Genomic DNA, 25,970 nt, shown 5'->3' with positions numbered 1-25,970 from the left:
GCTCTGGGCCTTGAGGGAGGTAAACAAGCAGCCAGCAGGACAGGCTGTTGCCAGCAGTCCAGAGCCAGCCGCCAGCCTTTAGGCTCCCGGCCGCAGCGTGGGCCCTTCAGCTCGGGTGCTGCCCAGCCCTGGGTGCCAGCATCTCCCTAGGATGCTCATCTGGCACGTAGGGACAACAAAGGTGTTCAGTGTGCAGGAAGCACAAACTCCAAGCCATGGTTACCCCCTTGGGCTTGCAACAGAGGGAAAGATTTATGTGCTAGAATGTAAGAACAAACCTAGGCTTGCAACAATCTGTCCTTATTTTTGCTTATTGAAATGGCATCTCACGTATTGTTTTTTCTCTGCAGATTTATTTCTGGGCAGGGAAGACAAAGTCCATGAGTATCAGAAAAGCTGTTTGAAAGAGACCTCCATCACTAACACAACTACACAACACAGGCAACTTAGCTGGACAGTCAAACGCACATCAGCTCCTTTCAATTGCTGCCTCTATGCACAGCATGGATGCTGTTCTCTCTTTAAAAAAGAAAAGGGGGATTTGGGTAACATCTGAGTTCTTAAAGTCCATGCCCAGAAGAAGGATCCCAGGGGACCAGCACAGCCATCCCAAAGGATCTTGCACATGAACCAGACCATCACACAAAACTACACTGGAAGGAAGGACAACATATCCTGCAGGACAAACCCAACCTAGCCCCCTAAGAAGGGAGGCTGGGACTGAAACCTTATTTTTCTAAGTACAAGTCTGCCTGAGGAGCTTTGTTAATTTAATTGAGAATGAAAGCAAACCCTGGGAAAAGTAGATGGGTTTGGACGGCGGCCATGGCGGCTGCGTGTGTGCTGTTTGGAGCAGGGTGGGCACATTGAGTGTTTACGGGGCCGCCGCGTTACGCTCTACACGCTCGTGCGTTACTCCAGGATTTTCATTCAGATAATAATCATCCATCCCTGGATGCGCTGCTCATGGACCAGATGGTATTCTGTGTATTATACCAACTAATCACATGTAATATTTGGCAGGGTATTAAAAGCATCGATGGAGGTCTTTGACAGTGGTAGTTTTTTTTTTTTTTTTTTTTTCTTTTTTAATCTCAGCAGCTTTTAAGTGGTTCAGGCACGATGTCAAGAAACACTGTCAGGGCTGTGACTTTTCCAAACTTGCAGATGATAAAACTGCTACAAGTTGTGAGGGACAAACAGCACACGGAGACAGACGCCTGCATCTGTGAGGAGAGGGACTCCTTCCAGCTCCATCCCCCCATCAGGAAGTTTCCAGCCCGTATCCCTGCCTGGTGGCATTTGCAAGACCTGACGGTGGGACTGTGGTCAGCGGGACCAGGCGCGGGAGGTACCTGGTATGCTGCTACCTGCCACAGGCAGCACGACCGTTCCTTGACAGCCAGAGCTCTTGCACCCACGCAGGAGATGCCTCTCCCGTCCCCATCAGGGAAGCCACCTCCTGAGCTTTAAGCCAAGGTTGGCCACAGAGCCACGTGGGCTGCACACCAGCACCCCTTGCTTCACAGGCAGCTGGCTATGTGCCCAACTTGCCAGTGAGCATCCATGCCTGCTTTGCTCTGGCAGATGCTCTTCCGATGACACGAGGAGAGGTGCATCACCAGGGACCATTTGTACATACTCTGCTGTAAAAGGAAAATTCTCCAACCTGTCTGGCCACGCATGCAACCCACTGTGGCCAGATGAAGGATACACAGTGGTTATACAATGCAGGTGTGCTTGGGTGATGCAAGGAAAGGGTCCTGGGGAGAGCAAGCTGCAGGGAATAGGCAGCAACAACAACTCATCCCATCCAGGAGGCTCCTTCCCAAACATTTCTGAAGGGCCTTCTGAGGTGAAGGTGACCTATGAGCTGCTTCGGTGGCCAGGCTGATGTCCATCTGGGACAAGACCAGTGAGGAGGCAGACTTCTATGCCCTTCTATGTCTTGTGACCAGCTTTAGAAGGTGGATGGGGTGGAGACGCAGGCCAAACAAGCATGACAGTCATCTTGCATTGACCCTGCTAGGCACTATGCAGGCATCCAGGGCTACTTCTCATCTTCCCTGTGGGTTTGCATTCGCCTGTTCTGTCCTCCTTCCCATCACACAAAGCCACAATTAAAGAGACATCAGAAGGATGCCCAGATTGTAGAGACATTCTCTCAGATGTGTTGCAAAGTTCAAGTCTAACCAACAAGCTGCAGGTACCACACAGCTCTCTTCTGCCCTAGCCCCTAGCTTGGGCAGAGAATTAACATTTCACAGACCCCTCCCTGAAATTACTTGATGATGTTTTGTCACAGAAAGCATCCAGGAACATGGTAACCTGGTTCAAAGAGATTCAGGCCATGTCCAGGCCCTGTAATTCCCTTACGAGCTGCAGCCAAGCTGTCTGATGGCACTGTAGTGTTTAAACCTGGCTGCTGGTTTTGTGAGCCTGCGTGATCCTTGTGTGCTCCATAGGGCTGCGTGATCCTTGTGTGCTCCATAGGGTTACTTATTTGATTAGCCTTTAGGGCCTCAGCATTATGGCTGTAAAAGATCACAAAACAGCTTATCTATGGAATTTCTGCTTCAGCCATCTGCAGAACCTAGCCCTAAAACTTCAATTAAAAAAAAAAAAAAACAAAACAAAAAAACCCCAAAACAAACAAACAAACAAACAAAAAAGATCTGAAGAAATAAGTGAAGTAGGAAGGAGGTGGGAGAAGGAATGACACATCAATTGCTTTCTACCAGGACATTCAAAAATTAGGTTCCACATGTACTCTGCTGAGGGTAAGGATAGACTATTTCAGAGCACAGAATGGCCCGTTTACCATCAGAAAGCAAGACACTAGCCTCACTGAACCACAACTACTGCTAGCCAGCCTTCATTATCAAACAGGGACAGAAAAGGGCATGGGAGGGCAGCAGCTACACACCTGTGGCCAGCACACATGCAAGCACAGTGAGCTGCTCTTTGCCAGCATCCCAGATGCAAAGTTATCTTGCTTAATTAGGGCTTCCTTTGGGGGGGGGGAAACCTTGGCTCAAGTAACTGAACAAATAAATTACACTACCAGACACACATGCATACACAAATAACCTATTTTTCTCAGCCAGGTGCAGACAATTGTTCCTAGACCTTCATCTGGGGCTGGTGCACGTCCCTCCATGAGGTCAGACATAGAATGTCACATTGGCTGGGAATGGGGGAAAACCTGAGAGCAGTTTAAGAAAAATAGAAACAAAACTCAGATGAAATTTTCCCCACTCTAACAGGTGCAGAGATGTGATTATGCGTGCTTCAACACACCGGCTTTCAACACGGTCTGAGCACCACACTGCAGATCTAACATGGTTAAGGAGGCTTTGAAATCTCACCCCTGCTTTGAACCTTGCAGATTAGTATCAGCATGGAGAAGGATTTGAAGCTGGATGAAGATGCTCATATTTCGAAAGCAAGCACCAGCAGGTGAAGGGGTAAGCAAAGGGGCTGTTCTCCATTACAGACAGCAAGAGCAGCCTAGACAGGCAATCCCCTTGCCTGGATGTGGGACTGAACAGCATTAAACACTGCAAATACAACAGAGGCTTGAAAATGAAAACAAATTTCCTTTCTTAGCCATATTGAGGCACGCAACAAGGCAAACCGCCAGACAGCTTCATTTGCCTTTCTGTTAAAACCAAGCAGAAGAATATGATTCAAACATCAGTGCTTCCAATGACAGACGGGCTGACACTGTAATAGTATCTCATCTACTTAAAAGCATCTCTCAAATGTCAAAGGTGGAAAGAAGAACTCCAAACTTTATATCCTGAATCTGAATGTGTCCCTTGAGGTACTGCTTCCAGATTTGATCCATGCAGAAAGAATCTATTTCTAACATCAGATAGGAATATAGAGAAAGAAGGAAAAACTAAGAGGAGGAAGAGATATTGCTGGGTGGTTATATGGTTGATTCTCAGCATAATGCTAACTTGCAGGAGTCTACCAGGTCCAGGATGTGCAGGTGCCCTGTGTGCCTTGCAAGCAGACAAAAATCAATGAAACTACTCAGAAAAGCAAGTGGAAGAGCCAATTTCTGCAAAATCAGTGATTTCTAGGTTGCAGAAGGACTACTTTTTCATGCTTAGGCACTTCATGCAAAGGCGATTCTTTTTTCCACAATGCCACTGGATTTTCGGGTACAACTGATTTCCCTTCCCAGGGAAAACTCTCTTACATTTGCCTTCCCAACTGTGAAGTCTCCAGGAGCTATTACAGTGCCACTGACATCAGTGAGCACACAAGGATTGTGTAGGCAATGAATAACTACCAACTGGCTTGTATACTTTATGAAGAGGGTGGCCAAACACTGGAACAGGATTCCTAGAGGGGTGGTCGATGCCCCAGGCCTGTCAGTGTTTAAGAGGCATTTGGACAATGTCCTTAATAACATGCTTTAACTTTTAGACAGACCTAAAGTAGTCAGGCAGTTGGACTAGATGATCACTGTAGGTCTCTTACAGCTGAAATACTCTCTTCTATTCTAATATTGAAGGCCTGTAGAATAGGCATGCAGCAAGAAATTCCGTATTTCTGCTGTTCAAGATTATGACAATCTCACAAGATGAGAATTTTCCATGAACTTTTACTGTCCTTGGACAAGAACCCAATACTCAGGACTGAATTTGAAACTCCACATAAGAAAAAAATGATCAGTCTGAGTTTTCATCATGACCCCCAAGTCACTGCTGCATCTGGACACCTGATGACCACAAATAAATTTATCCTCTTAAAATCCATGGGAGATAAAAGCTTTTGAAGAACAGGGAATTCAAAGTCCAAATCTCCAAACCCCAGCTTCTCTGCAGGGTAAAAAACCCCCAACAGTGTTCTTCCTTGCAGCCCTTGTGGTGCCTTAACTATCCTAAGAAAATAAGACAGAAGACCAATATACATTGTGTCTTTAGACTATGAATTAGTTTGCACCAGATGTAGAAGTAGAGATCGCTGTTAAACTTGCCACCCCCATGGAGAAAAACAGCCTCCAGTTCTGGTGGGCTGGAGCAATGGGAGCTGCAGCTGTAATCTCCCCTGCACAAAGCTCTGGTGGCTGATCTCCCAAGGGCAGGGGCACAGAGTGTTCAGCACAAAGAGCTCGCAAGCCTCACCCCAGTTGTCTCCATCTCCCTTCCCTGCATTGGTAAAACACTGCTAGCAATGTAATGCTTTTATTTCAACAGAGAGCTCCCAAGCTTAACTAATCATGGTCAACAAAGGGATTATTTCTTTCGACTTCCATTCACCAGGGTTTGCAGCTTCTCATGCATTTTCCAGCCCCTAACACCAGAGAGACCCACCTCTTCTCAGAGCTAGTATGTGCTACTAAAATACAAATAAATTAACAGGTCTCCATGAGGGAAGGAAAGAGTTAGTTTTCCATACTGAAGACTGACTTACTTGAGAGCCTGACGTATCTGAAATCAATTTTTAAAAATATATTTAAAGGGCTCTCTTTTATAGAAGGACTTTGTTATGACGTGGAAAATTCACTGCTCCTAACATCAAGCCATGGGTGGAGGGAGTCTGGAGTATGAATTAAAAATAATGTGGTTGTTTGCAGAAATTAGCGGCACCGATTTAAATCCACACGTCCCCTCCCTCCTCAAATAATCACCCTGTGAACGGAGGTGGTTTATGGAGCCCTCTGGAAAATGTTCCTCATGGCCTCCATTCCGAACCCAAAATAAAATACATCACATCGCAGCAAATACTTCACCAGGGTGCTGCTCTCTCTTTCCCCCAACCCATGCCTCCCATTTGTTGCTAATTAAATGAAACAGCAGGTGCTTAGACCACAAGCGCAGCCAGGCTGCAGCATGCACAGTGATTAAACCCCCCTGGAATGTCTTCTTGGAGAGCTGCATCTTTCCAGGGACTGGACTCTAAGAGGAAAGATGAGATTAAAGGCGAGGGCTGGGTTGGTCTTTGGCTGCGAGCTCGGTGATCAGAGAGCTCTTTTGAAGGACGGGTCACTAGACACATCAGGTTTCTGGGGAAGATGCTGGCTCCTCTCTGTTTTGTCAAGCCACCTTCCCAGCATCCTTGCTACAGGGTGCAAGCCCTCTGGGCTGGAAACATCTCCTTGCTCACCCACTTGAGACCCATCATTGCAACACAGAGCAGCCTCCCCCACACCAAGACATGTGTGGGCAACTCAAATCTCCAGGCAATGATTAGCAACACAGTCCCCGAGGCAGGAGCCATCCCAGCCTAACCCTGGGTGAGGCCAGGGAGTGGATGCACAAGCCAGGGTGTCAGAGCTGGGGAAGGTTATTGGCTGTGTCCAAACACATAACACGTCAGGCCACGCTAATGAGATGTTCCTACTCGCCACCCAGAACAAATAGGTATAAGCCCAGAGAACAGTTTTGTAACATCAGCTCACTCTTTTGGATGTGTCCTCACATCACGACTTCTGGTGCACCCATTTACCCGCTTGCCTCCACACTGCAATCCTATCCACAGGTACTCTGGGGACACAGCACAGACAGAACCCACCCCATTTCCTTCATATAAAAGAAAATGGCCCTTGCTGCCACCAACGCAATCACCAAGCCTCACCTCCTGACACCAGAAATCAAGCAAATCAAAGGGCAAATGCTATTCTGTTATCAATAGGGGATAGGCAGTGCTGTAGGAAACTAATAGGCACTTATATGTAGCCAGAGCTGAGTGTCCCATCAAACCAGCTCTCCCATGCATCCTGCTCTGGGGCCTCGTTTCACCCCAGCAAATCCTTTCCCTTGCTCGCCATGCACCCCATCGACAGCCATGGCTCCCTCCATCCCAGCATGCCAGCCTCGCTACGGTGGCTTCCATCCAGACAAACTGGGATGACTTTAATCACTCAAAGGCCACCAGTGAGTACTAATGCAAGGGGACCCTAAACCAGTTACTAACTCGGATAACATGATACAAGCCTGGAAATAAACTCGTCACCCCTTCTACAAATTCCACTCCTGGCAGAAAAAGTCCACAGGACCAGGACAGAATCCCGAGAAAGAAAAGCACTATTTATATTTCTGCTGAGCAGTTCACTTCTCTTTAGTCACTCTGCTGATGTTTCACTTCTTCACCAAATCCTGTTAGAAATGGCTGGGGGCTCAGGGGGAGGAGAGGGAACATGGTCATTAAGGTCTGGCTTAGCTACTGTAATATAACTAACATTTGGCTCTGCTAAAAAGACTCCCAGCCGAAGACTTCAAAGCATTTTACAAACATTAATGAATAAACTTTCTCCAGGAGGGCTGATTACAGCCCCCATTTTATGGGTGTATATTTCCAGATAACCTTCCTACCACACCAGCAGTTCCCCACTCCTTGTTCCACACCACAGACTCACAACTCCTCATTACACAAAAAACATCCCCATCGCTAAGGCGATGAGATGTATTTTGACCTAAGAGTGGAACAGGATTTGACATGAGGTTTCTTAGCAGCATCAGGCAGAAACCTACAGCCCTAGCGCTCCTGCAGCCCACAGCACAGCCCTGCTCAGCTGTATAACCCAGGGCTGTCCCACTCCCCGAACAAATCTGAAACTTTGCAGGGCTTCTCCCCACCTTGGAAACACTTTTTGCAAACTTCTCCCTTTGCATAAGGGTAATCCAGGGACCACCTTTGTGGAGCACACCACCCTTTACTGCTCCATCTGCCTTATTGCCAGATCCCAATAGCAAACAAGTCTCTGCCACCTCCTGAAACATCAAATGTTAAATCCTACCCTTACGTACAAATGAGATGTGTCAGGGACCAGCACTCTCTAACCCTCAGCACAGTAATACAACAAGCATCACAGATAGCTACAGAGGTTTTTGCAAAGCTGCACTACCAGCCACCAATGCTCCAAAACTTGGAGAGACAACCTGGACTTGCTATAAGGAGGCAGATGTTCACCATGTGCCATCCTGCAATATATTTTCTTCACCAGGAAGACACACATGACAGTTTTGCTCAAGCAGCAGCACAACACTGTAGTGACCAGGACAAGCCTGAACTTGGATTCCAAAGCTCCTCAGACCACAGATAAGCCAAAACATCCCAACACAGTGGGGCTGCCAAAAGCCAGAGATTAACCAGATTAAAAAAAAAAAAAAAAAACCAAACACAAACCTGTGCAATAGTTTTAGCTCCAGGTAGATAAAATATCTTCCTGTAAGACAAAACTTTGTTCATTAAACTCACCCTAGCCCTTCGAAAGAATTTTTTCCCTGTTATCATTTTACTCAGTCATTTTCTGGTTTGCTTTCTAATTCCTTCCCATTCGGCATTTTTGTCTCTCACACAGTGTTTTTATGGTTTGCCCTTCACCTCTCCCAAAACGCCTGGCTGAAGGTAGCGGCTCAGCAAGTCCCACTGGTTTTCTTAACACACCCTTAAAAAACCAAATGCATCAAGACACAGGCACACAGTCCCATGTTAACTCAGTTTGCAAAAATGCCGCTAAATCGATTAGGATCTGCCCTTGACTGCACCTGGTGAATCAGAGACATCTCTGCATTGCCACTGATGCCTCATGGATGGCTTTGATAGAGAACCCTGCTTGCACTGCAGATTTACAGAAATTATCTTAAAACACACAAGGATGCCTTTCTGAGTCTCTGCTCAGTCCTTTGCGAGCTTGCTCACAGCTTCTGCCGATCAAACATGTGTCAGCCACTTGCTCTGCTCCAAAGCGTGAACCTCCTCACTGCACTGGAACTCCCTGCTCTGCTCCACTGGCTTTGCACCCTCACACGGTGCACCCGAATGAGTCCCATGTCCAAGGACCTGCCTGCACCATCAGAGGCAGCTGCAGGACCCGCTAATACGTACCAGCGGCTCCTACCCAGAATGAAGCTCTCAAGAGTTGGACCTGGGAACCAGGACACCCTCCTCTCACACACATACCAAGAGACCATCAACCCTGCTGCGCTTCTCCTGGGCGCGGGTAGGAAAGAGCAAATGCTAACCCAACAGTTAAATGGGGTAGCTTCAGAAAACTATGGTTACGGAATCCAAGTCCAGGCTTGTCCAGGTCACTACAGTGATGAGCTGCTGCTTGAGCAAAAATGCTCAATGACGCATGTGGAATCAGTGGGTTACCAGCCAGAGCAGTGCCAAAGGATTTGACGTGGTGTAAGAGTTCAAGTCCTGCCTTTACTGCATGGGTTCTGTATCTCTCCTTTTAAATGAAAAGCAAAAGGCGGAGAGCGAAGCCCCCAGCCTGGCTGGGTGTTTTCAAACAGGGCACCCGGGAATGAGTGTGGAAGAATACCCAGAGCATCAGTACTCTTGCTTTCTGCAAGACTTCGCCACCCATCTGCTCAGCAGCATGGCTCCTCTGTGGGTTTTGCTGCCCTGACCACTCCACTGGAGACACTCATCAATGCTTCCCCTGAAGAAGAGAAAGGGGAAATTGTGAAAGACAGTTCTGCAGCAGGGATACTTGTGTTTGCACGACACACGAAAACACTCTGGCTGCAGAAAAGCAGCATGCTGCAACTCTAGGCAAGCAGGAAGGGAACACAGTGGGAAACAAACTCCTAACTTCATGCTCCTTACACTGCTGCTGCAGAAAAGGTCAGTCATTCAGGTGCTACAGGGAAGAAACAAATAGCACCTAAGGCTCATAAATCAGGCTGAGGTGAGCCTGATCAGGAGCCTTTCCTATGGCAGGCAGGACTATGCACAGTCCACAGTGGAAGAGACGCCAGTTGATGCTTTTGTTTGTCCTGTAAGCAAACCCTGGTGTAACAGGACCAAGAGCTATGGCTCCTTCTAGACACAGCCTTCCCACATCTGAGCCTGTAGGAGCAGAAAGCCGGGAGGGGTGAGGTGACAGAGAAAAGGGCCCTGACAGAGCCCTGCATAACCTTTCCATTATGGCTGGGCAATTTTCTATTTGCACTTAAACGCAATAATGTAAATAAACTCCCCGTAACCCTTGCAGGGCTATTTAGGACGTTTGTGAAAACAACCAGCTCCTCTCATCGCGAGCCAAGGGATGCAAACACAACAGGCACTTCTCATCTTGGTCTCCGCACACTTAATGAAAGTGAAGGATTGTATTCCCCGCACAAAAGCAGAATTGTGTTTCAGGGCTGGGGGTGTGAACTCCGTGCGATTTTCCGGCAGTATAAATAATTGAAAGCTGAGCATGATTAGGGGAGAGTGGCAAAGCAGTGGAGGGGGTGGAATTGTCATGCCTGAACTTTTTGAGCTTGGGCACTTCAGGAAAGAAAGGCCACGGAAAAAGCCCACCAAGGAATTTAGTTTTCACACAGAGATTCCAGGAAAAAAAAAAAAAAAAAAAAAAAAAAAAAAAAGGCTGATCTTGATCTGTGGTAAAAGAGGAAATATGCTAATAAAGCGGCACTTGGAAAATCCACTGCCTGTGTGAGAGCAGCCCCAGAGCTGCAGCTTTGGCTGGGGCCAGTCCCACAGCTGAACTGCTCTCCTGTGTTGTATTGTTCCAGCAAACAAAACCTGGAACAAGGTCAACAAGTAAGTGGGGTCCTCCCAAGGCTGAGGTTTAAATCCTGTTGTGGAGACCTAATGGGCTATGACGAGACCTTCCAACACGAAAATAATGGAGATGGAGGTGGGATAACACGGGGGGGTAGATGTTGATCCTTAATATCTTCTGTTGAAGACAGACTTTCAGCCCAATTTTACCACGATTCTGCATAATCACTTGTACAACATATCATCCCGGGCCAAAACCAGGAGGCATGGGCCCAAAACCAACCTTTTCCATCATGGATCAGAATTTTTGGCAAGTTCAAGCATATTTTTCTAAACATGTGCTTTCCATTAGCATCACAACCTTGCAGGGATTCATGCATCTTGATGCATTTAGATTTTTTAACATGAAAAGCAACAAACAGCTATGAAATAGGTTTGAATCCTCCTCAGCTGATGTAAATCAGCTCAATTCATTTGGGAGAACTTGCTGCTTGCTCTTCCTCTCTGTGGCTGTATCCAGGAGAGCCCTTCCCACATTGCAGGGTCCCCACCATCCTCACAGCCTCCAGGTCAGCAATAGGCATGGGAATACACAAAACAAGCCTCTAGAAAGGAAGGGGATAATTCCCATGGAATAATCTTTTCAACTAATTTCACTGCTTTCTGTGCTTGCTACAGGAATTTGCTATTCTTCAGATATTCCTTAAAGGATCTTTGCATGTAACAAGCTTGTGTAGTTCAAACAGTGGATGCAGAGTATCTGACAGTAGGATATAAGGTAACCTTCCTGTTCCCTGGCAGAGTGGCTTTAATCCTTTAGAAATCAGTTTCCCACTGCAGACAATGTGAATTGATCCGCTGGGAAATCTGCTATCCATTAGTTCTGTAGGTCTCCCTTGAGATTCTTGGGTTGGACAAACTTGCTTGAGTTAAACTCTTTTTGGGTAATTCTTAAAAAAATACATACATGCAAAAAGCAGGTAAAGCAATTTGTTTATAGGTTCCAAATAATATCCACAGAGACTTTTTCAGTCTGTCTCATTCTAAAAATACTATCCCATGAATATGTGACCATCTGAAAATGTGGCATTACTTCACAGCCATCAAATCCGAACTGGAGAGAGAAGCTGAAGCAGGAACTGGCATCACAACTGAACTTTCCCAAATCTTTCCCAAAGCTTACTAAGCTTTAGGTCAAAAGCCTTAAGCACAGGCTTCTCTCTCATACTCAAAGTCCACAAACCCCCTAAAAAACCCATCCCACTAGGCTCTTAATAGGCAGTAAGAGTTCACCACTGCTGAGCTCTGCCACTCATTTAATTTCTGAGATTTCCCTGACTGTACCTGTAACACTGCAGCCAGGGGAAGGTTCTGGTCCAGCTGCCCAGGCTCAGGGCACTTCCTGGGGGCTCCTAACCAGGACACCTTCCATGGCTGCTATTTCAGGTCTCCTGGGGGAACTCTGCTTTACAAGCTCTCACTCTCCACATGAGATTGGAGCCACTTTGTAACTCCACATTCCCCTCTAAATCCCCCAAGACCTTCCTCCATGAAGCAGAGCTGGTGGTCATCACCGTCCCAACAGGATCATACACCTCGGAGATGACCTTCATGCTCTTCCTTGGCTGGTGAGATTAACGCAGCACTCAATGTGGGATGCACGCCTCATGAAATCGTGCAGAGAAAAACCCAACCCTCAGATTCATCAGAGGCAGCAATTTGCAAAGCACTGCCCAGCTCGAACCACGCACCATCCAGGTGCTGCACTCTGCAGCTGTGCGGCACTTTGAGGAACCAGCAGACTGAAAACCCACAGGGGCACAGGTTCACCTCTTAACAAATAAAATTTATCTGCTGGCCAAAAGCACACAATTGAGCAATTCTTACTTACTCCGCCAGGGATCAGGTATACGTCTGTGTGCATACACACACGCACTCTGCCTAGAGTGATGATGCAAGATGTCCTCTAAGAAGGTGGGGGAATAGCAGTAGATGACTGTGTGTAGGAGACTGTAGTTAAAAGGATGCAGTAAACATCTTTGTGATGCTCCCAATCTTTATAAAACGAAAACAAACTCTACTCATTTGTCTAACTACATATAGAGCCTGTAGCTTAATTAAACTTTGTTTTACTTATAGGCTCAGGAGCCTGCCTAAAGAAGATCTACAAATTGAATGCTAATGAAGATCTGCCAGTGTTGAATTTCTGCTCAGAGGCTGCAAAAGGCAGGAAATCAGTGGAGACTGCAAATTCCCTTCAGCAGTCAGAGCAGATCACTAATTGCACAGCCCCTCTGGAGTGGCTCAAATTGTCGGAGAACAGCACATGAGAAGATCACAAGGATGGGGCGAAAAAAAGTCATCTTCTGAGCAGCTTCTGAAAGACCTTAGAAGTGAATCAGCATTTAGTCTGGGTCAGATAACATGAAAGCTTCTTGAAGGTGTGATGAAATGCTTCAATACTACTGATTCCACACACAAGACACAAACACCATGGAAATAAGGACTCGTCCAACACCCAGGAGAATATCAGCATTGTATGGACAACACCCACATGGTGCGCAATGCCCCCAGACAGCATCCATCAGTGTCGCAGATGCTCTGGTGGGATCCAAGACCCTGGTCTTGTGCAGCAAGGAAATGGAAGAGGGCACAAGCCTCAGAGATGCATCTCCCAGAGATTCCTGTCCCATAGTGGGGTCAGGACAACCACAGCCCCAAAATCTCACTGCCACCTTGTCCAGAAAACATAAGCCTCTTGTGAGCATTACTAATAATGCAATACCTTTTGTGCACAGTGAGAGATTAAGATGGTACTATGGGGCACTGGTGGGAAACTCACCTCTGACCCATGGCAGCCCTCAGAGGAAATAAATCCCTTAATCCTTTAATAGCAAAATCAATTCACTATGTCTTCAGAGGGGCATCTCTACTGAATCTTCAGACCATCGAGACTGGGTAGCATGGGTATTCATCTATGTTCTTGCCTTGCTGCCAACACACCTTGAAGACTTGGCTAAGTCATCACATCACTTTATAAGCTCACCCCATGTCCTAGCCAGACCTGCAAATGGGGCAGGCTGGGAAGTATATTAAATTAGTGCTGAGCAGAAAATATCACCCCATAGCCACTATGCAGAAGATTCACACTCTGTGGTGTATGGTCAATATTCAAGTGTCAGCTTTATATCACAAACAGCAACCAAGTGCATAAGTATGAAGGTGAGAGTTCCCAGAGGCTGGGTCCCTTTCTCAACTGCAGGTTATTTGCCATGTTCATTGAACGAGGCCTCTATTGTAGCTTGGCAGGCACTTTGCCATTCCCCCATCATGGCCCTCATATTTGTCTGACGTGTAAAGTCACTTTAGAAACAAATACTGGAAGCTGAACAGATTGTTTTGCCAGGCAAACATTTAAATAATGATGGAAATAAGAATTATAAACAATTCCATTTATTCAATGAAGACAAAGATACTGCCCCAAGCCAGCTGGTATCCTAAGGCACTGACAGAGTGCTGGAAGGAAAAATGGTATTTAAATAGCTTTTAAATCATCTGAAACAACCATTCCCAGTTCAATAACCATATCAGCTATTCATTTTTTGCCAGGAGCATCTCAATTCCCCCAGCAAGCCCTGTTACTGGCAAGCTTGCTACTGAGCTATTTTCCTGAGGGCAGGCACTGGGGGGGGGGGGATGGCGCGGGGGGGTCTCTGCTACTAAGAGCCAAGTCTTACAAGCATGGCTGCACCACAAGCTGCCACCTCTTACATCTACAGATGCAAGGCCCACATTTTTCTTGCTGGAAAGCGCTTCTGGAGGCTGTTAGCAGGATGGGGACTTGCAGTTGAGCAAGTGCACAGCTGCCAAAACATGGGAGGTATGGTCAGCCCTCACAGCCAGCAGCTCAGGGCTCCTCCTGGAAATACGGTTTTCTGCATCATCTGCAAACCTTGCAATGGCCGGTCTCTCCACAATATCCAGGATGGTGGCAGCAGATAACTGGCCCATGTTCACTCAGAAGAAGGGACATGCCATTTCTCCCCAAGGAGCCGCTGCTGACCTTTGGGAACAAACATGTTGACAGAGCCACGTTCAGATTTCCTCTGAATTTTCCCAGGCTTGTTTCAGTTTCAATCCTGCTCTTAAAGAAGCCGCTTTCAAACCAAACCCTACATCCCAGCTGCTGGAGTAACTCCATCCCCACAGTCCCGTGACTATCAGGGACGGCCCTGAAGCCAAGCCCTTGGTCTGAACCTCACAAGTCAGCTATGGAGCCAGGCTCCTGATCTGGAGGAGGATTTCACAGCAGGTTTCAATGTCTACAGCAGCATCAGGATGCTGAGGCCCAATATCCCACACCGAGGAAACAGGAGCAGGAGAAATTTGATCCTTTCAACCGAGATCATCCTGGCCAAGGTCAGCACAGCCCAGGGTAGAGGAAGGCACATGCTTTGGCTGCAAAGCCCATATCCCCTGCTGGCAACACAACCCAGTGGGAGCAACGCCAGTAAGTAAAATCTTCCCTTTCTCCCCCTTTGTTTTATGTTTCACTGTGTATTCACACCACAGATTGATGCAACAACCTTCTTCCATGCTGCTCTTTCCCACTTCCTCCCCTATTTGACCCCACCTTCTCCTCCAGCCTTCCTGCCTGTTTCCATACGCACCCTCAGACGCACATATGTAGCCCAACAGAAACACTGCTCAAGCTCGTCAGAGGCTGTGAATCTTTTTAACGCAAACCTCCCATGCCGCAAGAGGAGCAAGCTGCATCACGCACGGAACCACATCAACAGCCCTCCTTCCCTTCCCACAGTGCCAGGAGCTGTGCGCAGGGTGGCACCTATGGAGGAGAGCATCATGTACTGCAGAGTGACCCTGCTGCCGTGGATGGCCGAGAAGACCAGGCAATGACTCTACTCACCCTGATAAAAAGGCCTGACGGGTTGAGGGGTAGGAGTTAGCATTTGAAAATGCAGGAGTATGCTTGCCCCACTGCATTCTTACCTATACTCTTCACCACTGATAAATTTAGCACATGCTTGAGCTTGTCCATTCACCACTCCTGCAGAGCTGAACACATGAACTTTACAACACAAAATATCATAGGTCCTACACAGTCATTACTGAGTTAGACTGCACTGGACCACCAGATTTAGGACTGTAGGTCTCCAATTGGGCAATTAACCCAAATTAACTAATGGAGTCAATATCCGCAATTCCATCAGAATCACATCAGGCACCTACCCTGCAAGCACCCTATGCCAATCCCCTCTTTGCTCTGACCCAGAAAGCCTGCACCTCAAAGACACCAGTTCCTGTTTCAAATCACAGTGACCTGGTGAAATAGAGGGTGCTCAGGCACGGGGCACAGTTACAACCACCGAACTGGAAATGAAAGTGGATGTTAAAAATAGTTGATACAGCTTGGGGTAACAGAGAAAGGGATGTTTGTACAGAAGAGCACATAACGGAAGAACGATCAATAGCAGCAGTGCTCAGAGGAACTCCAGTCTGAGTAAGAAAAGCAGAGATACAGACTGCAATTACTGTTTTTTATAGTACCGTTTTTGTTTAATGTCCTCTTCAATGCTCAGTTACTCCATTACAGCACTATAAACAATCAGGATGACCCTAGCAATAACAAATCAAGCTCTTGATGTTTTATCATCAGTCTGGAAACAACTTACATCTCTTTCCGCTCCCTAATAAAATTCTTGATATTCTTTATTTTTCTAATGTTCTAATTGGCTGCTAGTGAGTTCCTCTTTCTGTACCACTTTGAAGAAAACCTGCTTAGATCAGCAGACCACATCAGGCAGATAATTTTTTGCTAACTGATACACAAAGCGAATGCTTGAACAGAGCCTTGTTTATTTGCCTTTTCAAAATTGTGACATTTCAGATGTCTCCTTGCAGCCAAAATGTCTGTGTGGGTCATTGTGCAGAGAGACAGTGATCTGCCTACCTAACATTCCTGCCACAGCTCTGGCGGGGACGTCGTTTGCCTCTCACACAGCCAGAAACACAATGTGGGATTATGGCACGCTGCTAAAGCCAGCTGCTGTGGTTTGTCTTTGAGAAAGTTGCATTTCACTATTACAAGGAAAGAGCTTCTGCACACAGAGACCCAGCCATCCTCACGGGAGCAACAGGCAGGCCAGTATCTGAACATAGAGTGTGGTCCCTCTGCTGAGGCTCTGGTTTTGTTCACACTCTTGTCTCCAAGCACCAAGTAACACAGGCATGAAATCAGACTAGAACATTTGGAGTGGCTGGATAAAATGCAGAAGATGAGCCACTGGTGATTCAAGCTAAGACACCAGGCACTGAAGTTTGGTCACATTTTCCCTGCTCACTTTGTCAGGGGGAGGGTTTCTCAGCAGCGAAAGGCAGTACCCAATTAGGGTCATAATATCTACAAAAGCCCGAGGTGGCACTGAGCAACTGGGAGGGCGATATGGAGAGTGGGGAGACAGATACTCCTTACCAGCTGCAAACTTAGTTGTTTGCTTTCCAGCCCAGCGTGGCCGCTGGGAGGGTGAGCTGACTGCATCCCCACACTTCTCCACCTTATACTTTGAATAATTATTTACGCACACTCTCAACTGCAAATCCCCATCCTGCTAACAGACTCCAAAAGCAATTCCAACAAGAAAAATGTGGGCCTTACATCTGTAGATGTCTTCTACCGTAGGGTGGAAACACTAGGAGTTATCCCTGCTATCCCATTAAAACAGTGACCCTTCACAGCTCCTTTGGGGGTTATAGGAGCACTGTTGAACTACCAGCTCAGGACAGGATTCTGCTACCACCACCAGCAAGTTCATCAGCAATGATGTGAGACCTCAAATGGCATCCAGGGAATGTGCCTCAGTGAGCCACCAGCCTGTCGTGAGGGTCAGCACTACTTACTGGCAGTGTTCACATCGCTCTCCCAGCGATGGGCACCTCTCACTCTCCTGTTTTGCATCACCGGAAAGTGCACAAGAAAGCAGCACTTAAAGTATTACATTAGGAGGTGGCTTTGACCCCATGCGGTGCTCAGGTGCAAATGCCTCCCCAGGGTGAAAGAAAACAGAAAATTGGACTTGACAAGCAATTTATCAAAATGCTTTCATCTACGCAGAGTTAATGCAATACTTTCAATCCTATTTACTGAAACATTGGCACCCACATGTATTCTGCTGCCATCATTTGACCCATGCTCAGCAGCAGATGTAACTTGGTTGCACGACTAAATGATGAAGCAACACCCTGATTTAATTTAAGCCCGTACTTGTAGATCTCCCTCCCTCACTGAAGCAGCACAGGGCTGACACCTGGCTTGTTGCATTGGGTTCTGATTGCTGCACTTCTCACACCTTCATGGGGCAAACTCCAGCTTTCAAATCCCACGGTATGTCCAGTCGCACTGCCCTATTACTCATCTTAAAAACAACCCAACTCCCAGTTTAAGCATATGCGCTGCTGAAATAGCACAACCAAACACCTTTAGGATATGAATTCTTGGGACAGAGCAGCCTCTTACTGCCTGCAGTGCCTAAGAGGATTCGGTAGGAAGTGTTTCAAAAAACCCAGTATCTAGTAATGCAAGGGCTCTCAAAACCACTGAGCCACTTCCCACAGCCAGCCGTTTGGTGAAGGGTGGGCTCTTTTTAAAAGAAACATGAAATTTCAGTAGTGAAATTAATTATCTGTATTCCTCCCTCCTTGCCTCTGGGCAGACCCCCGGGTTTCCCCATGGGTCCTATCCAGTGTCACTGTCAACACCAGGCATTGCAGCCCTGATTAAGTCATTACAAGTCAGCCTTTGTTCCTCCACTTCTAGTCAAGAGTAAGTGAGACACGTGCAGGCTTCGGAAGCCCTGAAGCGCAGCTCTGCTGTGGACACAGTTGGACGAGTAGAGCTGGCAGAGACCTGCAGACTCCAGCTGTTTTGGACACGAGTGGTGCCCGTGAATCGGCTGAGTGTTAATCACTGAGCATTTGCTTCATTTTCTGCTAGAAGGGCCACACAGCTATAAGCAGAGATATTACCAAAGTAGATTGGTTATGCTAAGGCCACATAACCATGCATGGTATCAGGTCGCAAAACCCAGGTTCAACCAGTGCTAGGTTCGAAGTTCAAGCTTCTACCAAAAATTTGGAAAGCACAGGTCACCCCCTTATCTGGAGCAAATTTGCTGTTGAGCAAGAATCACTGCACATCCAGCCACAGGGTTTCAGGTTTCCCAAAATGCAAAGGGTTTCCCAAAGTGCCCTAACCTTCCATTTGCTTTTCCAACTCCCTTTGCAGGCTTCATTAGAGTTGTAAATACAAGTTGCATTTCAAGACCCAAAGTGCATTTCCCTTGCTTCACCTAGAAGATCTTCAGGCAGTATCACAAGCCCAGAAAAAATACTAGAAAGGAAGGAAAAAAAAAAAAAACAAAACAACAAAACAAACAAAAAAAACCCACAACCCACAAACCAAAAAAAACCCTCCCTCAAAAAATACACTTATCACCTCTGGGAGTCTAAAAGCACCTTATGGCAGCCTGAGCACACAGGGCCTTGTCCCCATCTTACAGCTGGGAAACTGAGGCACAGATCGCCACAGTGACATGCTTACAGAGACATGACCAAGACGATGGAAATCCCAGGTGAAGACCTCAGTTTTGGTAATTGTGTGCCCCACTGCAAGAGCTAAAGAGGCTATTGCAGAGGGCTGTCACTGCTCACACAGTGGTGGCCCTGATAAAGATCCCTGGGAGGGAAAAGGGTTAAGGAAGGGAGTTTTGTTTCTTTTTTGTCGTATTTTCTCGTGGGGGGAGACGCGTTGTGCAAGCGAGAGTTTTCCACTGGCGCTAGGCCCCCTTGCACTTATCAATGGGACCTTTCAGGACTCACTCCCTGATTGAGACATCATTTCCTGTCCAACACACTAACCCCATTGATAACTCCACACTTGATGGGAACTTTTCAAACCTACCAGGAAAGGCCAGGAGACCCAGAAGAACGTATACATGAAAACAGAACTGGGGCGAAAAGAAAAAGGAGAGAGAGAAAGAAACACTTCTGGCCACAATCTGCATGCTGACAACAAATGCTTATGATTACAGAGCTGTGCATCTTTAGCAGGTACATCAGACACAGAGAAGCCATCGACAGGCTTTTCACAGCAGTGAGACTGGCAGGCCTGGCACTTCAGCCCAGTAAGAAGTGGAGAGAGGAACAAGAAGCAGCTTAAGAACATCCCTCTTTTGTCTTCCAGCTACACAGCAAACACAGGAATCAGGACTGACCACAGAAAAGGTGCCATTTTCCACCGGAAAATCCAGGAGGCCATAACTGTTATGATACAGCTTGCAAAACAGGCTAGAGACTTCAGATGTCCAAGCACCAGAGATAACACATAAAGGGGAGCAATGATGAAACTAGGACTCTTCGAGATATCTCAGATCAGGTACCCAAGAGAAGAACCCTTTTTTTCATCATTTATCATTGCAAAAAGGCTCAATGTTATTTCCTAGAATACAGCCCAGTCAGCTGTGTACATCCTTAACACTGGCTGTGAGAACTCACCTGATATTCTAACCACAGCCCAGCTCCAAACAAGCTCCAGCCCAAAATTGGCACTTCTCCCAAACTTCAGGAGTCCATCAAACCACAGCTTTTGCTTTTACCCCAGGAAATTATATATAGTTTTGCTGCCTACAATTGCACAATGATACAAAAGTATCAATGGATCTGGATTATTGCTAAACAGGATTATTGCTCCCTACCCCTGCAGGTGCCTGGGAGCCGTTCCAGAAATTAAGTAGCTGATGCCCACACTGAAACTTTGTAATTCGGACTTTTCCCATTTCCTGGCTTCAGACTTTGGTCAGCAGCTATGCAGCAAGAAAACTTTCTATGAAATTGGAATATACAGGCACAGAATATAGCAAAGGAGCTGTACAAAACAGCAGGAGCCAGGATACTGGCTGGCTGGGTAGATGGTTAGGAGGAGGGTCTGGAAGGTTTCCACTATCATCTCCATTACTGAACTGCTGTGGGAGTGTGCAAAAGCTCTGTTGTTTTCAGCAATCTGGGTAAGTAGCTTCTGGGGGCTCAAAATGTAGTGCTCTCTCTGTTCTAAGTGCATCTGAAGTATTTAAAATTAGATCTCCTCTTCAATAGGAACTATTCATGAAAATGTCAGCTTTAAATGGCTTTACAGCGTAAGTTACTCACTGTGAGCATACCACCCACTTATTTTATACCCTACAAGGACAGAGTCTGAAAAGTTTCAAGATCATGACACGTAACAGACCAAACAAGTACAAAGCCTTATTTAAAAGCACTATTACCCAGCTGGAAGCATGACTAGAAGTGTGAGTAGAAATAATATTTTATGTTAGACAAGACAGACTTACCTGCAGGTCAAAGAACTTGCTATATCTCCGGTAGATGACCTGGGAAGTAAGGTCAGACCATGTTACATTGATGATATAGACCTGTTCAGGAAAAAGAAAACACAAGTCAGTGTGAGCCATGAAGCACAGAACATGTCCCAAGACTGAACAGTCAGCATAGGTTAATTCCACATCTTACTGGCTGCTCCTGCTCACAGTGAAGAATATACCCCTGAGTGCAGGACTAGCCTAAATTAGTCATCACCCTATTGCAGCCTTTCGCAGTTATCTTAGGAGATCACCCAGTGTTCTCCCACTCATCCCCATCACCAGCTCCCACTGATTTTTCTCTCCCTGGAATTTAAGCTTTAAACTGAGTGACGACACATTTTTTGGTCCATGGTAGCACACTCTGCCCTCTACCTTTGCCTGTATGGAAGGTGCCAGGGCCTGTTGCAGGCGTGCCTGGGAGAGTTCTTCCACACCTGAAGCAACAGCCCATCATGGGCTGCTGATCTCCAACCCCGCACTCCAAGTTTTCCTTGTATATGGAGATGTGACCATGACCCTTCCCAGGCAAGATATGGCTCTAGTTCAACAAGGAAATTCAAGGTGAACTCAGCTCCAGGGGGTTTGTGGGATTACAGCCGTGCAACACAGCTGCTTACGCACACCCATACACACACGACAACGCCTCAACCCCACAGCCCTTGCTGAGTCACATCGTACCACTCAGCGCCTTTAGCATCTATCAGACTGATTCAAAGGTGATGTAAAGCAAGTCAGTGAGAGTAACGCTGTTTTCTTACATTGGTGGAAACAACAAAACAAGCCCAGAACAAGCCCAGGACTTCCCTTGTTCAGCCCTAGTCAATCCCCAAAACAATCATTTTACAGAAACACTGTTTTGCCAGAAGCTGTGATAAAAAATTATTTGCACACACACACACACATATATATATACACATATATATGTGTATGTTTCCTTTTGACCCTAGTATCTCCAAAACATTCAAAAAGAAGGAAAAAACGAGCCAGATTCTGCATTCTCATACGCTTGCCTTCAGGCCAAATGCTGGTCCTGCTGCCTTGATGACAGATACACAACAATACTTTTGCAAACACAGGATGGAGCCATGAAGGGTGACCATGCAATGCAAATGTAATGGAAATCACAGCTAGGCCAGCTCCTGGGTCTTTAAAGCAATTTCCAGGTTTCACATATGGAGTGAGATAAGGATCTGGCAGAGGAAACGGGAAAGCATCCCTCCTCCCTCAGCCCCAGCACTGTAGCAGAAGCTCTCCCTTTTGCCATGGATGCAGAGGTAAAGTGATCTGTCTCCAGTGTTGGGGGATGGATAAGCACCACCCTCTTCTCCATCTCCCCCAGGACACTCACCCATCTTCCAAGGTGCTGCTGCACAGGAATTGCTTCTGTGTTTTTAACTATAAAAAGTATTGCATGAAAACCCCTTGAGGGATGTTGAAGAACAGGCTTAACAATGCTTTTCCAAGGACTGCTGAGGGATTTTTCCCTCCTCCTTTCCTAGTAGGAGAGGAGAGAGGTGTCATCTGATGTCCTGAAAACCACGGAGGTCCTACAGCCTCACTTTGCTCTCTGCTTGTCCTGACCACATTCAGTCCCCAAGGCAGTTTTCTCCCTGTCTTCCACAGCCCAGTTTCATGGTATTTGAGAACTGGACGCGCTGAGCAGAGGCTGTTAAGGAGATCTGGGGCCCTTCATAGGGCACTAAGGGCAAGGACTAAGAGCCTGAATTTGATTCAGTTATTATATGAAACCTATCTGCTGCTCCCACCAGAGCAGAGACCATCGAGGTTGGCAAAGGAAACACTGGCCAGGGGTGAGAGCATGACTTTCAGCAAACCCAGGTTATTCCTCTGCTGCATCTCATATTTTTCCTAGAAAACCAAGCCACCCAACCTCCCTCCCACAGCATCCATATACACAAGTGTGACAGCAGCACTGCCTTGCTTCATGGAGTGGAGATAAGACTGCGTAACGTGAAGATTTCAGGTCCCCTTTAAAGATCTTACCCACACAGACAAGCCAGAGGAGTCAAAGCCTGGGAAGAAAGCTGCTGTTGCCAATTTTCAGGACAGCTGCACTACACTGAAGAATATTTTTCCATGTTGTTGTTGTGAAAAAAAAAAAAAATTTTGTAGCTTTACTCTGAGCTAATTCACGACACAAGTATTTCTATTCGTTCTCTATTCAACAGCTACTTTCAGATGGAAAACCCATTCAATTAAAAACAGATCATGACAGATGGGAGCTGACTGGGATCCAAAAGCAACTTCAGATACTGTAATTCTGGCCCCAGGTTCTCACAGAACGGACAAGACAGGGATAGGAGAGACATATTGTACACGCAAATAAAGATTTTATTTTTTCTTTAATTATGCATCTTTTCTCCAGAAGCTAGAAACAAAACACATGCCACTGACATCCAGGCTTTTTGAGTTTCATGGCACCTCAGGCTTCCCCATGCTACTCTTCAGAATGCAGAAAAACTGTGTCGCCGAAATTTTTAATAGTCTGCAAGTCTGCTTGATTAAGATCTAGTCTGGACAGGAGTTAATCCTGCTTTAAGAGTCCAGCATTGTTCAGAGGCACAACACTCCCATCACAGGAGAGGGAGCAGAGCTGGGTGCAAAGGGATATTTTGGTCAAGAAGTTGGATGTGTTTGGTGCAGGGAGGAGGTACAGGAGCAGGACCCCACTGCACAGTATAGATACAGCCCCAGCTCTGAAATCCAGGCTCTGCAGGAACGAAACTGCCACTCACTTCAGTCAAGCCAGGATTCTGCTGCACATTTAAAACAGCAATTACATTTTTTTGAGCCTTAGTTCTCTTCAAGCTCAGCAAGAATCGGACAGCATGCAGATGCACTGACTTCTACTTCATGGGAAGATCATGACAGGAGCAAGAAAAGCCTTTAATCATAACTCAGAGCTCTGTGAAGCGAGAAACAAATAGGCTCAAAATCTGCTTGGTGGGATGCAGGTGCAAAATCTGAAATGGCTATTGATTTTCTTTCCTTGTTTGCGTAAAACAAATTGCTTCTTGAAAGCCACCATTTAAAATAATGGGGAATAAATGTTTGCTTGAAAATGATCTGTAAGGTGCCAGATTTTAAAAGCAAGGACTAGAGGTTTCAAAAGCCTTAGATATCACATTTCTCTCCCTTAGAGATCAGAGTTCAGTGATTCTTCATTTCTGCTGCCTTGTTTGGACCCATAACCTTTTCACAAGCAGCAAACATTACATCAGCTTACCTCACCATTTTTTTGCTCAGATCTAAAATGGGTTGCTGTGAAAGTGATCAACAATATCCCAGGGGAGAATGAGAAAATCGGTCCTGGGGGAGGCCAAGGTCACGCAAACGCAACGGGACAAGGAGGCAGCAGGAAATATCAGATAAATACAGAAAGCCGTCCCACGCTCAAACGCCCGGCAGGCCCAGCATCGCCCTCATGAGCTGCATGCAGAGCCAAGGGAGGGCTTTCTGGGGCATCCGACAGCTCCCCAAAACTGAGTCACATGAGCCACTGCTCCAGCACATAGCTGGTCCTGCCCATCAGAGAGTCCCAGATCCTTGGCATGCTGCTTCTTGATTAAAGAAGATAAAAATCAAAGCACCCTGCATGTCTTGGAACAAACTCTTCCATGTAAGTACAGTGTTTTCCTACAGTCCATTCGTGCACAAAACTAAACTTTAATTGTGAATGCAAATTACTACAGTAATTAATTACTTAAGGTAAAAAGATCTGCTTTATGTATCTGCCATGTTTATGACCTTAAAGGAGTCAAAACACAGCTGCTACTCAAATGTTTCACCTTAAAAATCCTTAACAAAAAAAAAAAAAACAACCTTAACAATAGGTAATAATTGAAGTACAAATTACAAACAACTCACTGCACAATCACTGGGTGCTCCAGCCTCTAAGAATATTCCATTCTTAATTTCACAAATTCAGTCTTTCTTAGTCTATTATGTATTTTAAAATAAATCCTTCTTTAGAGAAACAAGAAGGCCTGTACAAACTGGAAAATATTAATCAGGAACTGAGCTTGATAAGCAGCTCTTAATATTCACGCTGCACAAAAGAAGGTGCAGGATGTCAGGAGGATTTTATCAGCTGCTAATTATTGTTTAATGCTGGCTCTGGGAAGCTTCCACTTGACCCAGCACAGAGCAGAAAATTTACTGCAAACTGAAGTTATTGCTCTTCCTTTACTGACTGCACCAAGCAATGAGGAGAGATGACTTCCTACTACAGAAAGCATTCACTCAAATGTCACTGGGCATGACTTTATCATTGAACGTCTTGTTTCCAATGGAAAATATCCAGTTTCAGCTGGCACAAGCCCCAGAGGTAAAGAATTCAGTTTATTCTCATGTGACTGATTTTTCAATTGGCTTTTTAGAAGCTAATGTTTTGGTTTCTACAGCCAGATGAGCTGGAGTAAAAGATAAATGCCTGAAATGAGCAGTCTGATGATACCACGATAAGAACAGCCACAAATACACAAGCTATTGGCAAAGACAAGACTGAAGAGCAGAGACTAGAAATATCCCTGCACACATAAGAGAGGGTGCTGCTAACCTTTAATAAGTAATTACAGTAAATACCACCTATTAAAAAAAATTTACAAATGCAAAAAACAACACTACGGTGCAATTTGTATGCAGATACCATCATGATAGCCCCTTTTATCCTGGAGAATGTCAGCTTCTTCAAAGCGTCCTATTAAAGTGTTGGATGTTCATCCTCCAGTGAATCATGATGGAGTTGGAAAAGACACTCCTTTTCCCTGTGTTCAGATTCTATCACTGTCTATGAGGTGGAAACTTTCCATCAGTCCACCTGGTCTGCTTCCGTGCAAAGTCAGTCCAACTCCCGCAGGCTTGCACCGATTTCAACTGGTTGAGTCAGCCAGTGCAGCTCAAACTGCAGCAGTCCTCCAGGCACTGCACTGACTTACTGTTTGCATAACCATTTCAATGGCAAAGATGTTCTGACGAGCACAAATCAGTGCTGCCCCAGACCCAGATGTGGAGTGATAACAGCCTAGAGACAGAACT

The 25,970-nt window shown here is 46.1% G+C and overlaps 1 protein-coding gene across 3 annotated transcripts in view; it reads right to left on the bottom strand.

Annotated features, from left to right (window-relative positions):
* Positions 1 to 25,970, bottom strand: part of SH3PXD2A (SH3 and PX domains 2A) — a 269,813-nt gene that overhangs the window by 203,414 nt on the left and 40,429 nt on the right. For all 3 annotated transcript variants that reach the window (XM_042804727.1, XM_042804803.1, XM_042804760.1), the window contains exon 2: positions 20,883 to 20,963. In XM_042804727.1, coding sequence (XP_042660661.1) covers positions 20,883 to 20,963 — 81 coding nt within the window. The remainder of the gene's footprint in view (positions 1 to 20,882; positions 20,964 to 25,970) is intronic.

The sequence above is a fragment of the Tyto alba genome, unplaced genomic scaffold, assembly GCF_018691265.1.
Source record: "Tyto alba isolate M040663 unplaced genomic scaffold, T.alba_DEE_v4.0 Super-Scaffold_1, whole genome shotgun sequence".
In the NCBI taxonomy this organism is placed as follows: Eukaryota; Metazoa; Chordata; class Aves; order Strigiformes; family Tytonidae; genus Tyto; species Tyto alba.
This window is presented reverse-complemented; position numbering and strand designations above follow the sequence as displayed.